Source organism: Habropoda laboriosa, unplaced genomic scaffold, assembly GCF_001263275.1.
Source record: "Habropoda laboriosa isolate 0110345459 unplaced genomic scaffold, ASM126327v1 scaffold648, whole genome shotgun sequence".
Taxonomy (NCBI): domain Eukaryota; kingdom Metazoa; phylum Arthropoda; class Insecta; order Hymenoptera; family Apidae; genus Habropoda; species Habropoda laboriosa.
The window spans coordinates 175,920-191,242 of NW_017100857.1; the positions used below are offsets into that span (position 1 = coordinate 175,920).

The 15,323-nt window shown below is 27.5% G+C and overlaps 2 protein-coding genes across 2 annotated transcripts; one reads left to right on the forward strand and one right to left on the reverse strand.

Moving 5' to 3' along the window:
- The first annotated feature begins 2,368 nt into the window (after positions 1-2,368).
- LOC108577403 (transmembrane protein 245) lies at positions 2,369-5,614 on the forward strand. The gene is given in 8 exon segments (XM_017940548.1): positions 2,369-2,948; positions 3,017-4,000; positions 4,073-4,237; positions 4,306-4,504; positions 4,608-4,845; positions 4,921-4,944; positions 5,022-5,324; positions 5,409-5,614. Coding segments are annotated over 8 exon segments (2,613 nt in total). The 5' UTR covers positions 2,369-2,432; the 3' UTR covers positions 5,593-5,614.
- Positions 5,615-6,653: 1,039 nt separating this feature from the next.
- Positions 6,654-15,097, reverse strand: LOC108577365 (beta-mannosidase). Its single transcript, XM_017940504.1, is given in 15 exon segments — positions 6,654-6,914; positions 6,984-7,205; positions 7,297-7,509; positions 7,511-7,947; positions 8,025-8,751; positions 8,829-9,090; positions 9,167-9,372; positions 9,433-9,581; positions 9,664-9,810; positions 9,878-9,907; positions 11,759-12,092; positions 12,173-13,159; positions 13,797-14,444; positions 14,573-14,688; positions 14,851-15,097. Coding segments are annotated over 15 exon segments (4,824 nt in total). The 5' UTR covers positions 14,936-15,097.
- Positions 15,098-15,323: the final 226 nt, after the last annotated feature.

Below are 15,323 nucleotides of genomic sequence, written 5' to 3' on the forward strand. Positions count from 1 at the left end.
ATACCATAGTGTTTTGTATAACAGTGACAAATACAAATATCTCACATCACAAATGAACAATTGTCAAATTTTTAAAAGTCTCATAAAAATTCATCAGAAGGATTATTCGAATATAATTTTCTCTCAATATTTCACAAATAAATCTGGAAACATATCCGTATAAATTGTTACGTATACGCTTGATTTACGTGCACTGCTTTATTATATTTATTAATACTACATGATAACCGTGCGTTATTAAAAAAAAGGGAGAATATATATATTTATTGTTTTTTACTAACTCATTTTGTAAACAAATTACTTTACCGCCATTTGTCGAATATTTTCAAGTATCCATGTTCAAGAGAAACTTCATATAATCAAGGTTTAATTTGTAATCCTTTAATAATACTTTATTGGGAATAGTAAAAGCGGGCTAGAATTTTTTGAGTCAGCCTAGCTGTTCAGTAAAATAGTATTTCTAGCAGTAAACCATGCATGTTTCAAGAAATGTATTTTGCTTAATCGGAATAAGGAACTTTAATCAATGTTAAAAATATTACATTACAATTATTTAACAAAGTATATTTCTTGAAATATTTTGATGTGAAATACTATTTTATCCAGCTCTGTAGCCTAGTATGTCGTTTAAATACAAAATTATAATTTATTATATACGCTTGATACGTGAGTATGTGCACATACATATACGTGTAATAACCAGAGGCATGTTTTCGTCATAATTGAGCTTATTATCAGGCGATGGCACTAAAGTATAACTCGTCCATATTGAAGTTCAAGAATCATCACGCGTATTTTCAATTTCGATAATATGATGCAATAGCGAATTAACGAATGATTGAAAAATGAAAGCAATGAGTGTTAATAGTAAGATTATATGGTGTTCTTGTGCGATATACCTGTTTCTTTGTCACCTTAATATTACTTAATTAATTAATGACCACATCTCGAAAAGTACTTCGTACGATTTTATCTACGTATGAAACATACGTTCAAAAGGATTGGATTAAAGGAATTAAATATAACAGAAAATTGATGATAGAATCAATCCATGGCTTTTGAGTGCATTTTGAGATAAATTACAGATTTTGGAAGCAAGTACCAATGGTTACATTATCATTATTGATTAATTTTTCCAATATGAATTCAACAAGTATTAATGATAAAAGGAAAAAGAAGAAAAAATTAATGTGTGGTGATTAAGTTTTTTCACGTAGCCATTATTTTTAAACACGTTAACATTATCCATTAGAATATTCGTTTTCTCAACGTGCTAATATTATTCTTTAGCGAATGTTAAAACAAAAAAAAAAAGCAAAATATGTTTAGTAGTTTTACAAAAAACCAAGTGAGTACTCGTGTCCGCATGATTAATATCGCGTAATGTCCCAAATTGTATTTCTAACATTCGACGTACGTATTTGTGATGAAAATACTGTGATTAGTGGTGGTAGATCTATTTGCTGGTTTGCAACAAACATGAGTATAACAAGCGTACTGTACACGCACATACATTATAATGAATTTTTCACCAAATCAAGTATTTTTAACTTTTACGTGTTGGTGGTGATATATTGAGTTCAGTGAAATCGTAAATATAGTAACCAAAAAGTCGAAAATAAGTATAAAAAAAAAAGAAAAAAAGAATAAAGAATGTAAGAATGTAAGATCGTGTAAGACCACACGTGCGAAAAGCATTTACATTTACTTTTAATTATGGAAAGCAACGGAATGCCTTTGTCTCATAAAGCGCGTTTCGATCATCTTCATATTTATAAATAAAAAAGAAGTACACGCGATAGGACGCTTGTGCTTTCTACTAATTAAATTCGGAGGTGGTTAAGACTGTATAAAAAATATTTGACGCGTCTCACAATACTTTTGTCATTTTATTAACCTTCCGAAAATATCGATACTAATTCGCCAAATTTGTATCTTCAGCATGTGTTTACGTTTATGTATTCATTTATATACTTAAGGTGTATAGTTTTTGATCAATGATAAATAAAATCTTTTCATTTTAAACTTTACATTTCAAAACATTCATTACCTTTAAAATTTTGTTTTATTTATGGGTAAAAAATTACGCATTGAATTATAAAAATAACGTTTTACATTTTCATTATGAATTTTATTAAATTATGAAATATAATTTTTTTAAACTTTAGTTTAAAAAGAAAAAAAAATTTTTAAGTACGATTTTACATTACAATTCGACCTCTTTTCCCCAAAGAAACCATAGTATATGCAGATATGGGATACTGCATAGTACTATACAGTATGTGTTACTTGTCACATTAAATTTTTCAATCCTTATCATTTCCAATCAAGTGTTAAAATATTTCTCATTTCTCTTAAGAAAATGTTAAATAATAAGAAAATTCAAACTTAAATAATAAGCGCTCCCGAAGAAAATTGATTACGTATGTATAATGGATAGTACACGATGGCCAATGGATAACCTTTTTAACATGCTGTCAGGCTTCAGTACGGGTCATGAAAAAGCCTTAAAACAAGGCATTTATAATGCTGTGGCACTCTTTCTTTTGTGCCTAATTTCTGCAGCTGTGTACGGATTATATATTATATTAAGTCCGTTTGTGAAACCCTTAATTTGGGCTCTATTATGCGGTTCTGTTTTATTCCCTTTCAAATATTCATTAACAACCATTGTCAAGTCATGGTTTGAGAAAACAGAAGCATCGCATTCGCCTTTAATCATAAATTTAATTGTGCTACCTGTACAAATAGTAGACAAGGTATCTAACACTTTAGGATCATTTTTATGGAAACATATTAAATATATTGTCGGTGTATTTTTACTGACAACATTAGGCCTAGGTGCATACAATTATACACCTAGTATATTGAGTTCCCTTATATGGAAAATATGCCTAATTTTTAATATTATCTTTGGATTCTTTATCACAACATGTAACACTTATACGGTAATTTTTAAAAGCTCATAGAATGTTGTATAAAATATATAATATTAATACTAATGTTATTTTTGCAGATTGCTGTTATATTGATTGGATATTTGTCTGTATTATACATTTATTGGACACCATACAATTCATTTCACTTCTGTTATTCTTCATTTGTAATTTGGTTTATGATTAGTTTATATGTTTCCAACATGTTGGGTGCCTATCAAATTATTGTATTTATAACATTACAAATATTGTACTTGATAGGATTCATTTATGAAGTGGCAATTATTATGGAAAACCAAGAATTAGAAGGCAAAACTTTAACATTTATGGAAGCAATATGCTTTGCATTAACAAATAATTTAATTATAAATATACAACAGGACTCACTGTCTCCATTGAAAAGTAAAACTCCTATAGAAAATATTAATGAAGAAATCATAGATACCAAGATAAGCAATGAAGAGCAAAAAGCAAAAACTACTTCTGCTTCAGTAATGGCAGATACTGGTTCAAGTATGAAATTATCCAAAAAATCAATGTCATTAGATGCAGGTAATACAGTTACAATGAGCCACAAATTGCGACCTCTATCTAATGTTTCAAGTGGTATGTCACTACGTGATCGTTATCTCTTAAGAAGATTAAAAACAGAATTAAGGATGTCTATAGACATAGAAAATGACAAAGTTGATACTGACAAATACATGTATGGTGCACTATATGCTTGCATTGGTATGCTTTTTTGGAAACATAGATGGATGATATACATATTGATTATTCCTATAGCTTTCTACATTATTAAGCAACTTGGTAATTACTTTGGATTATGGAAGATAATTGGAAGGCAATGCAATATTGTTATGCATGGTATAAAGGCATGGTGCATAGAAAGACATCAAGCTCTTTTACCAACTAATGTTAGGGGTTTATATAAAGTTGGAATCATAATTGATGAAAAATTAACAAAAGTTTTGAAAGCTTCAGTTGATTCTGTGGTAACAATTGCTGTGGTTCTTGGATTACTTGTGTTTACTATTTGCACCTCTATTTTTATAACAATACAGGTACAATGAATTTATTATAGATAATGTTTTAAATATTTTGCAAATAATTATAAATTATTGTCATTTCTATAGGTTTATACAGAAGGAATACATCTTATACAAATTACTGGAGAAATACTTAATTCATCTTTAATGAGTAATCCAGACATTGATTGGCTACCAGATCAGTGGGAAAATTCAGTTAATAGCGTATTAGATAATGCTTACACATATGGACGAAGTGCGATTTCTGATGGAGTAAGATATATGTATATTATTTTAATTGCTATATGTACTTCGGTAATAACGTACAATGTGTGATGTAGATAAAAGGTATAGTAAAAGATTTAGATCCTGCAAAAGCCGATCAAATGGAAAAAAAAGTTTTAGAACTTTGGGATAGACTTTATCAAGCATGGATGATGTCTAATGAGAGTCCAGATTTAATAGGACCTACTGTAGATGTTACAGCAGCTTTTTCAGTATGGGATAGCTTCAAAGAAAGTTTTGGGAAAACACCTTTACGTAAGATTTTATATTTAAATTTAATGAATTTAAATACAGTAATATTAATTTTCTCTATATGTTTTATATTTCTTGTATGTTTTATATTTCTTGTCTTATATAGAATTGTTTAACATGACCAGCATACAAAACTTTATAAAAGAAAATATAGGAACTTTCATGTCAGTATTGGATTCCATTTGGAGTATAGTTAAAGGAAATATGTCTGTAATATTAACAATTCTTACAGAACTATTTTAGGTGGTGTTTTTTACAACGCTCTTTTATCTCCTTAGTTCTAGCGAGAAAACCTATAAACCCGTTGAATTAACTACAGTGTTTAGTCCTATTAGTTGCCATAGGTAAATTTTTTAATTTATATCGATGTATTTTATCTATGTACTTCCTTTATAAAGTTAATTTTTTGTATTTACAAGCATACTCCGTGTTGAGGGCTATGTGTACGTTGAACCATAAAAATTTGCAATAACATGATCTTTAACAAAAACAAAAGATGTATAATCTTATTCCTTTTCAGATTTGCTGTGGCTTTGCAAGAAGCGGTAATTGGAGTATTTGCTGCAACATTTAAACTTGCTTCTTTCTTTGGCATGTGGACATGGTTTATACACAATTTGTTTCAAGTAAAAATAGTTTATTTACCATCAACTTTTGCAACAATACTTGGAGCTGTACCAGTTTTGGATGCATATTGTGCTTGCATCCCAGCTACTCTAGAACTGTGGTTCACTCGAGGACCAATGATTGCTATTTTGTTTTTCATGTTTCATTTTCTTCCTTGCAATATTGTTGTAACTGAATTTTACAAAGAAATTAAAGGGTATTACAATTTTTTATATTCAACTAAAAATATACTTTCTTCTTTTATTTTTAACGTAACTAATAAATTTTCTTTTCATTTTAGCGGTGGACATCCATATCTTACAGGTCTCTCCATAGCAGGTGGAATATTTTGTTTAGGTGTAGAAGGTGCAATTTTTGGTCCTTTGTTACTATGCTGTATAATGGTAGCAATTAATTTAAGTCGTCGTTACCTGCATTCGCCATCGGAAGAAATTATACCCACGTATTCAGAAATTAAACATTGACATAGAAGAAATATTTAATGATATTCATCATTAATTAGTAGAACAAAGAATTTAAAAAGCTTTGTAACAGGGAAGTTACTAAATTTTAAACTAAATTATTTTTCGAGATATAGATAACGCTAAATGCTAACATTTTGCAAATGCCTTAAACGAAGCTCATAATGCAAAAACAGCATTAAACTTAAATTGTTTTAGAGAATATTCAATACTCATATAGGGCATTGGAAGAACAACTTTTTTCTATATGACGAAAAAATGAAAAAAACAAAAAATATAATAGTTTTATCTAGTCTTCGAAAAAGTTAACTTTAATATTATTTAAATTTTAGTTCGAGAGTTACAAATATACTTATATAATAATTGCTTATATACTTTATTATTTTTTGATCAACTTTTTACACAAATGTGTCTTGCTAACAACGTGATTTAGAAATTTAATATATACTAAGAAATCTCAGCTTACGCTTACTAATGTTATAAGTATATTATTGTATCAATTCAATAAGCTGGTCTTCTGCAGTTTTTGTGATTAGATACAAATAAGAGGGATTTAATAGAAAAAGAAAAGAAAAATCATATTTTTCCATTATATTTTCATTTTAGGATTGTTAACCTTTGATATTATTTATTAATTTAAACAGAACAAATATGTGTGTGTATATATATAAATACATACATACATATTTATGTACATATTTAGTTATATTGTTTATAAACATTGTATTTGTTTCATATTTTTTACAATATACTATATAATGTACTAACTTCAGTATTATTCATGTTAAATTTTGTTTTAAAAAAATCTGTAATTAAATAAATAGTAACCAATAAATATAGTAAAAATTTATCGAGATTTAGAAATAAATTTATAAGTTAACGACACAAAATGTCAAATTTGATGTATTTAGTAATTAGTATAATTTTGATTATACTTGTCATTCTGATTGGATTTGAAATTTATTTACATCGTGAAATGTATTTTCCTCATACAACATGAAATTTAATATTAAAAAGATAAATTTAATAAGCAATTATTTCTTAGTTACAATATACATTACATTTTATCTATTGGTATTATAAATGTCAGAAAGTGTAGTAATTTTTAAATTTTTTCTCAATGCTTTTGATGTAATTGCTTTACATGGAAGAAACACAACTCTTTTTTTGTTTTCAAACATATGGAAACCATTTTCTGAGAAATGGCCACAAATATTTCCAGCTTCTAGCCATACAAATAGCGCTACATTGTCCGTTGTTAGTTCAAGTTCAATATCTGGATTATTAAAATTTTTTCCAGGTAAATGATAGTCGTTTATTTGTACCTAAAATGAAATATTTCGTATTCAAAAAATACATATAACATTGTTTTGCAGATTCAATTATAGACTTACAGAAATGTTTGCAATTGGTAATGAAATGTTTTTGAAACCATTGCTTGGGTATATGTAATTTCTTGGTGCTATTGAAATTCCAGTTTTGTCTTTTAAGGTAAGTGCTGTAATACATTCCTGTTTAGCATCATTATCAAACTGGCATTCACTATGTGTTGTAGAATTTAAAATCCATGAAGTCTTAAGTAAATCATCATAAATTTTAGTTACTGCATTTGCTCCCTGTTAAAAAATATTGATTGCAAATTTATAACATTAAAACCTTTTTGTTTTTATGTATATAAAATGTTACACATTCTTATTATATACTTACAACAGTTATATTGTAATGATTGTGTGATTGTACAGGTTTCATACTATTCAATGTATATAGATTGACTTCCAAAGTAACATTTGTTATTGGATATAACTTATCAGAAACAATATAAATTGAAAGATCCATTTCTTTAACATAGTATGTAACTATAATAGGTGCAAAAAATTCAACAGCATAATAATGAAGCATTTTCCATCGTCCACAATAATCATTAATTACCTATAGAAGACCAAGATGGAGCTTGCCAAACATCATTTAATTGCCAATATAAAGCACCCATTGTCATTCCCTCTCCTACTTCATTTAATTCTGACATTGATTGTCGATAAAATTCTGTTTGTACCTTTACCGAAACTGCCTGATTAACTTGACTTAAATATATGTCATTTTCAAAATTTTGTACGCTATTATGAGTTTCGGGTATTTTAAAATTTTTGGAAATAAGTTTCGTCAAATATAGCATTCCTAACGGCAAATGTTGACGATGTTTCATGAAATTACTGTATATGTCCAAATCAGCAGTTGTTTTTGCAACAGGCAATATACTATAAATTGATGGTAGTGATTGAAATCCATATTCTGATGAAAATCTTGCTCGAGGATATTGATGCATGTCCCATCCATTATTGTGATAATTGTAATAGTGAACTGAAATATTATTTTATTGAACTTGAATTCATATGTAAACACTATTTTTATAAGAGAATAAAATAATTATGTTTTACCATCTCCATATAACTGTGAATATGGATCTTGTCCAATATAATTATACTGTTCTGTATGTAATCCGTTGCTAGGACTAGAGACTACAAAAGGTCGTGTAGAATCTAATTGTTCTACTTCCTTTTTGATTATGTCTACATAAAGCTTAATGTAATCAGTTTTATATATTTTACTAGCTCCAGTTCCATACCAATTTCCAAATAAAGCTGCTTCATTTTCATTATTTCCTGCCCAAAGAACAATGCTGGGATGATTTTTTAATTTCTGTACATTTTGTATTACCTCTTTTTTAACTAATTTAAGAAATTCATCTGTAGTAGGATACATTCCACATGCAAACATAAAGTCTTGCCAAATCATAATTCCATATTCATCAGCTATATTATAAAATAATTCAGATTCATAAAGACCTCCTCCCCATACTCTAAGCATATTCATGTTTGCCTCTTTTACGGATGTTAATAAATGTTTAATTGTCTCCATTTTAGCACTCAATTCAGGAAAAATACTAGCTGGAATGAAGTTACTACCCTTTGCAAATATTGGAATGCCATTTATTCGGAAATAAAAGCTTAATCCTTTTTTGAGAGGCTTTTGTACAAGTTCTACTGTTCTGAAACCAATACGTACTGTCTTCTGCTTGACATTAATAGAAGTATTTGCAGTTACAGTTAATGAATAAAGCGTTTGGTTGCCATAACCATTTGGCCACCACTCATGTACAAGATCCTATATAAAAATAGATTGTGTTATTAAGATTATATACCAATCAAATATTTACAAATGTTCGAATATTTTGAACTTACTGCAGGTACTTTGAGATGTATAGTATTTTTTATATGTTCATTATTTATATTTAAATTAATACTACTAGAATTATAAATATTTGATTTTTCATTAATATTAAGAATAGCCAAAATTTGGCAAATTGTAGACTGATTATTTTTTAGTAAGGAAACTTCAAGAAATACTGTGATTATGATATTCCAAAAATTTTCTTCTTTATAAACATCTGTTGTAATATCCATGATATATATTTCATTTACAGGAATTATTTCTACACTTTTCCTAAAATACCATTCAATTAATGAATACCATTCAAGCAGTAATAAATAATGTAAATATATAAAAAATTTGAACACACCAAATACCCATTGATGGAAAAGCTGGACCCCAATCCCAAGCAAAACTGGCTTGCATTTTTCTTATATGATTTACATGACACTCTCCATTGTAAGTATTTGGAAGGCATATTGGAGGAATAGTATATTTTAATGCTTGTTCATTATAAAAGGTTTCAGCTATTTTTACTGGAGAAGAAATGAAGACTTCTAATAAATTCACTCCTATCTGAAAAAAAATGTTAATAAATAACTATTAAAAATATTTCTATAAAAGGAAATTGCTTACTTCTAAATATTTTGTAACATCAAATGTATATCTTAAGAACATATTTGATGTTTCCCCAAGTTTCTGCTGGTTTAAAAAGATTGTAGAAAATGTATCCACACCATGGAAAATTAATACCACTTTAGGAGCATTTAATAGATTATTATTTGCTATAAAATAAATATTTTAAACGCTTTTTCAAAAAATTCTGTAAGCATAATATTCTTATGTTAGAAAATATAAAACAATTACCATAAAACATTTTACTGTAAACAACTGATTGATTACCAACCCATCGGTTGGTTATATCATTATTTTTAATAAAATTGTCTGGTATTATATTTGCTTTGCTCAAATCTGTATAAATTCCACCTGGTACAGTTGCAGGAAATGTGATTCCTAAAAAATTTGTTAGTAAAAAATGTTATAATTGTTACATTACAATATTATTTATTAAAAATCTTACCATATTTGTGTTTGTTACTTGTAATGTTACCTGTGTCAGAAATTTATACAATATTATGTAATGATGCAATTCTTATTATATAAAAGAAATTGTATTTGCATATTTAATCCTGCTGTTCTGTTCGTACCTAGTATACGCTTTTACTGTTCGGGTCAATATGACCCGGTGTTTAATATCTTATGCTGGCAGGTATAAAAATAATAAACAAATGTAATTACAATGAACGCTTGTGCACAGTCCGTACTATAAGACGTAACTGCTACATAACTTTCGAATAATAACAAAAAACAAAATAAGATCAAATACGAGCGGAAAAACACAACGAAACAAAGTGAGGAAAGAAACCAAAACAGAATAAAATAAAGTAACCATTGTATATTTGTACAACATAATCCTGTATTTCCGGCTAAAAACATTGTAATTAAACTTTATATTGCCTTGCACCGAAGCATTTTTATTATTCCAAACATAAACATCAGTTATATTTGTATCGCGGGTCATAATGACCCGAACAGTACATTAGTACAAACTCCAAAAAGTAAGAAAAGATAATTAAAATGTTTAAAAATTTTACTCACGGAAAGGTTATTAGATAACGTAAAACAAAGTCATAGACCGATTACGTTGCTCTCTCATAAATGAAGGATTTATGCGTGAATGAAATTTGTTTAGGGTCAAATAGACCCAAACAGAACAGCAGGGTTAATATAATATATTTTTACCTGCCCATAGACCATCTAAGGTTATGGATATAACATTATTAATTAAAGATATACTAGATATAAGTTGAAAAACTTTCTTCATAATGCTTGTTTTCATATAATCTAATTGTTTGACACTATGTAATATTATTTGATTATTTAATAGTTACTTTTACAAATGTTATATGTCTGAAAACCTAGATTATACTAAATTTCGTATCACGTTTACTTGTTTATTACTTAAGTTTATCGTTCATATGTTTATCACATCATCAAATGAGATAAAGTAATGAGATAAATATATTTTGTTTATATGAACGTAATTGTAACGGGAATAATATTCAGATATTTAATTTCTATAGTTTGCATTTCATAATGCAATATTTGTAATTAATTTAGGGTAAATGAAACAAAACATATAAATATAATATTTTATTCACAAACAAAAACACTACTCGTATAAAAATACATTTTACTATTCAGTATAAATGCTTACAAGAATCGAACTCAATTAATTAGTATACTGCTTTTTTCTTTTCAAACTTAGGTTATATACTCCTCAACAAGGATTTTCAATCCCGTAAATCATTAAAATTTAATGTGCGTATCATAAATTAATTAACTACACACGAAGAAATATATACTAATTTTTTAATACATACGTTTGTAGTAAAATAATACGCACACATGTATGAATATTTATGAGACATGGAATGTCATAAGAAATGTAAAAGGAATTATATTTTACAATTCTTAAAAAACATTTAAATTTTATATCTTGTATTATGTTTTCATTTCTTCTGTTAATGTATTTGAATGATATAACAGTATCATTGAAGCAACAATAGAATATTATTTGTTTTATCAACATTTAAATACATATATACAACATCTGTCATCTTAAAGACAGAAATAGTACTTGTTAGTGTTTCCTTTTTCTACTGGAATATACTTGTGTCTTACTGTTTGAGGGAAATTGTTTTCTATAATCTATATGTGAATCAGTTTGTTCACTAATTGGTTGGTAACAACGAACAGGTGATTTAAGGATGTTATCAACTTCATTAGTTGAATATTCTGAAAGTATACGTTATTGTTTATTTATATACAGTACCACTTTTGTTTAATTTAATTAAAATATATATTTTGAAAAATTGTGAAAAAATAAAAAATTAATTACCAGTTAAAGATTCATGTTGATGTTTTCTTTGCAGGCATGTATTAACGTGATCTTCGTAATGTATTCCATTAGTCGTTTTATACTTCGAACAAATGTGACATTCAAAAATTTCATCACTGTCAGTGTTTAATGGTGATACTTTATTTTCAAAAACATGTACATCATTTTCATACTCATTTTCATATTCACTGTCTGACACATATTGTTCACATCCAGCAGCATGTGTTTCTATTTTATCACTTGGAAAAGATTTATTACAGATAGGACAATTTACCTTATTTGTAAAATTATTCTCAGGAATTTCCATATCTCTACTTACAAATGTACTATTCTCCTAAAAAAGAGAATTCAGATATAAAATATATAAAGTTCTTCCTGGATACATTGCCAGAAAAATGTGTAAAAGTTTATTACCTGAAACGATCTGCTTTGTACTATGATTTCTGAAATCATATTTTCATTTTGTCTATTCAAACTCTGTAATTTTTCATTATCTTCTTTATTAATTTTTTTTTGAGATTTCATATCTACTACAGTTTTCCACCTTTTGCTCTGCTCTTCTCTATACTTTTCTTTCTCTACTCTTTGCTTCTCCTCTATTTGTTTCTCTTCTATTTGTTTTTTATAAAACTCTTCTTTTTTCTTTCTTTCTTCATTTTCTTTTTTTTGAGCTTCTTCCTTTTCAATTTCAATTTTTTTTCGTTTCTCACGCTGAATTCTTTCTAAAATTATACATTCATTTTTTATTCTATGTGAAAGACCTTTCAATGGTAACGGTTTAATTTTGGTTTTCTCAGACGTTTTAACCTTATCATTGACGCTATCTTTCTTTAATTCTAGAAGGATTTCTTTATCAGTGAGAATATTACTATTGTCTTTGGATATTAAATTTATAGTATTGTGTTTCTCATTGCTACTATGTGCTAATGGACTTTGTGGGGGTGGATTAGAAACGTGATCTTTCTTTTTATTAATATTCTTTCTAACATATGGAGGTGTAATTTTGTTTGAATGTAAGGAAATTAATTCAGATGAAGAACGTTCTTTGAATTTTTTCTTGTGTTCCATTTTAACACTTTCAGTCTCACTATTGTCAAGGAGTGTGCTTATATTATCATAGTCTGAATTTCGATCTGTTTCACTGTATTTAACAGTAGACACTTGTTTAGGGGAATGTAATATTTTGTTCGTATCTTCATGAAATTGAGTTTTCTTTTTTTTAAATGCTTTTTCATCTTCATCACAATTAAAATGTCTTATATCAGTAGGAGAAAGATTCAAAGTTGATTTACGTTTATTAGGTCGTTCATTGTTATATTTGTTTGTACCTTCCATTTGATTTTGTTCAGTCTTAATATTTGTCAATGACTTTTTATCCGAATTATCTTTAGCAAGTCCCACCTATAGAAATGTTGAAAGAAGGATTAGAATTATATCAATGAAACTATTTTTTTTTTTTTTTAAAGAAATATGATTTATTCAAAAATTGTTTGTAGCTTACAGTTTGAATCACTGCTTTTTTTATATACACTTATGTATACATGTGTTTGTATAAATGCTAACTTTACAACTTTTATAAGAAACATCAATCATGAACCTCAATTATTTTTATACAAAGCATCAATGTTAGTTTTTTCAAATTATCTTATTATTATAAATATAAATAAAAAATATGTAAACTTTGCCAGTATTATCTATAATATATTAGTCAAATTTTATCACAACTGTTGTACTCACTAATAATAAAAGACAACATGAAATACTATTTATATTAAAGAAATGTTACAATAGGATGTTACACATTTTTTATTGAGGAAAATCAACGAAAATATATATTAAAAATGTGAATATTTAAAAGAAATATTAAAATTCTAAACACAAGTGTGATAAGTATATGTGCATATGGCTAACTTTAATATTAGTTTTCCATGGCACAATTTTATATTAAGAAAAATTAAACTTATGTGTAAAAGAAAACATTTTCTGATATCCATTAATGATAGGATCTGTAAGAAATGGATTGTATGGAGGTACCCACCTGAATGGGTGACCCCCACTGAAACTTAGTATCAGTAGTACGGTGCCAACTATGCCACAATTCCGCTGTTTGTTTCAAATGAATGTTTAATGCAGGCAGTAATTTTTCAAGCATCTCAGGTGTTTGTGCTTCTTTGCATAATCTAAATGGCATGCGATCTTCAACTACAGGCCGATTTGGCATTTGCAAAGGCACATCATTTTCACTAACACATGAATCAAGTGGATTAATTTGCCATCGATCCAATTTCTGATTACATTCAGAATGTGTGTCCATCTTTGTCTCTGTACTATTTATAATATCAGAATCTTGTAAAGAATTATTTGATTTTAATGAAATGTATTTACTCATAGTATGAGAATAACTATCTCTCATATTTGAATTGTCTTGTAATTTAACAAACATATCTTCATTGTCCAAATTTTGTCCTCTATATGCAGAGTTTCTTGAATCAGCAATAGCAGGTGCAATGTCAGGACTATTACAGCTATGAGTTGATATTCTTTCACGTATTGGTGATGTATGGTTAGGTCTATATGAATGCATTGACTGAGAGGTGTCATTGTGCTCTTGTATTTCCAATTGTTGTGCTAAATTTGACTTGAGCATCCCTTCTGCAGTACAATCATTAGAAGTCTGTAATAATTCCTGAAAATTATAAGATTGTATACACATTAATGTATGTATACAATTGCATATAAATCACTTATTATACTAACAATAAACGATATTACTGTCAATTAAACAAACTCTTCATTAGTTATCAGTAAACTAACCTTTTGTGCATTTTTTTCATCATTAGCCATATTTGCCATATCTTTAGATTCATTGATGAATCCTAAGATTTGTTTCATATCCCTGTAAGTATACCAGGTCTCATACATTTTCATATCTGTAAATTATTTTCATTGAATTATCCTTAGAAACTTGAATAAAAAGCCATAAAACTGAATGTTATTGTGTTATTACAAATCAAATAAAAAATATAATTAATAAAATCTGATAAATTTCGTGAAAAAGTAAGGAATATAATATTCTGTAAACAATTAGGTACCTAAAAGTTCCTGTTTCATTTCTTCTTCTTCCCTTTCTTTAGGTGTCAACATTTCAGCTTTATCTCGTTCCATACTGTCTGACATATTTATAATTTCGTGCGTTTAGATTAAGAAGCGTCAACAAATCGTTTTATAGGTACAATTGAAATTTGACTGCAAAATTTGTATGATTCCCAATTTCGAATTTTTCCTCATTACTACTTAATAGAGTTATTAATAGCCATTTATGAACAATATTAATGATAAAAATTAAAATTCACTGAAAGACATATATCATATTAAACGTATGATCTGAAATTAACTTCGAACATTGAGAGCAGTAATACCGAACTAGAAAGATATTGATGTCGACAATAAGCAATTTCAGATCATTCAATGTTTATGACTTATTTACATAAATAGATAAATTTTGTTTAAATACATTTAACACTATTTGTACGATTAAATAATTACAAAATAATAATAGCATAAT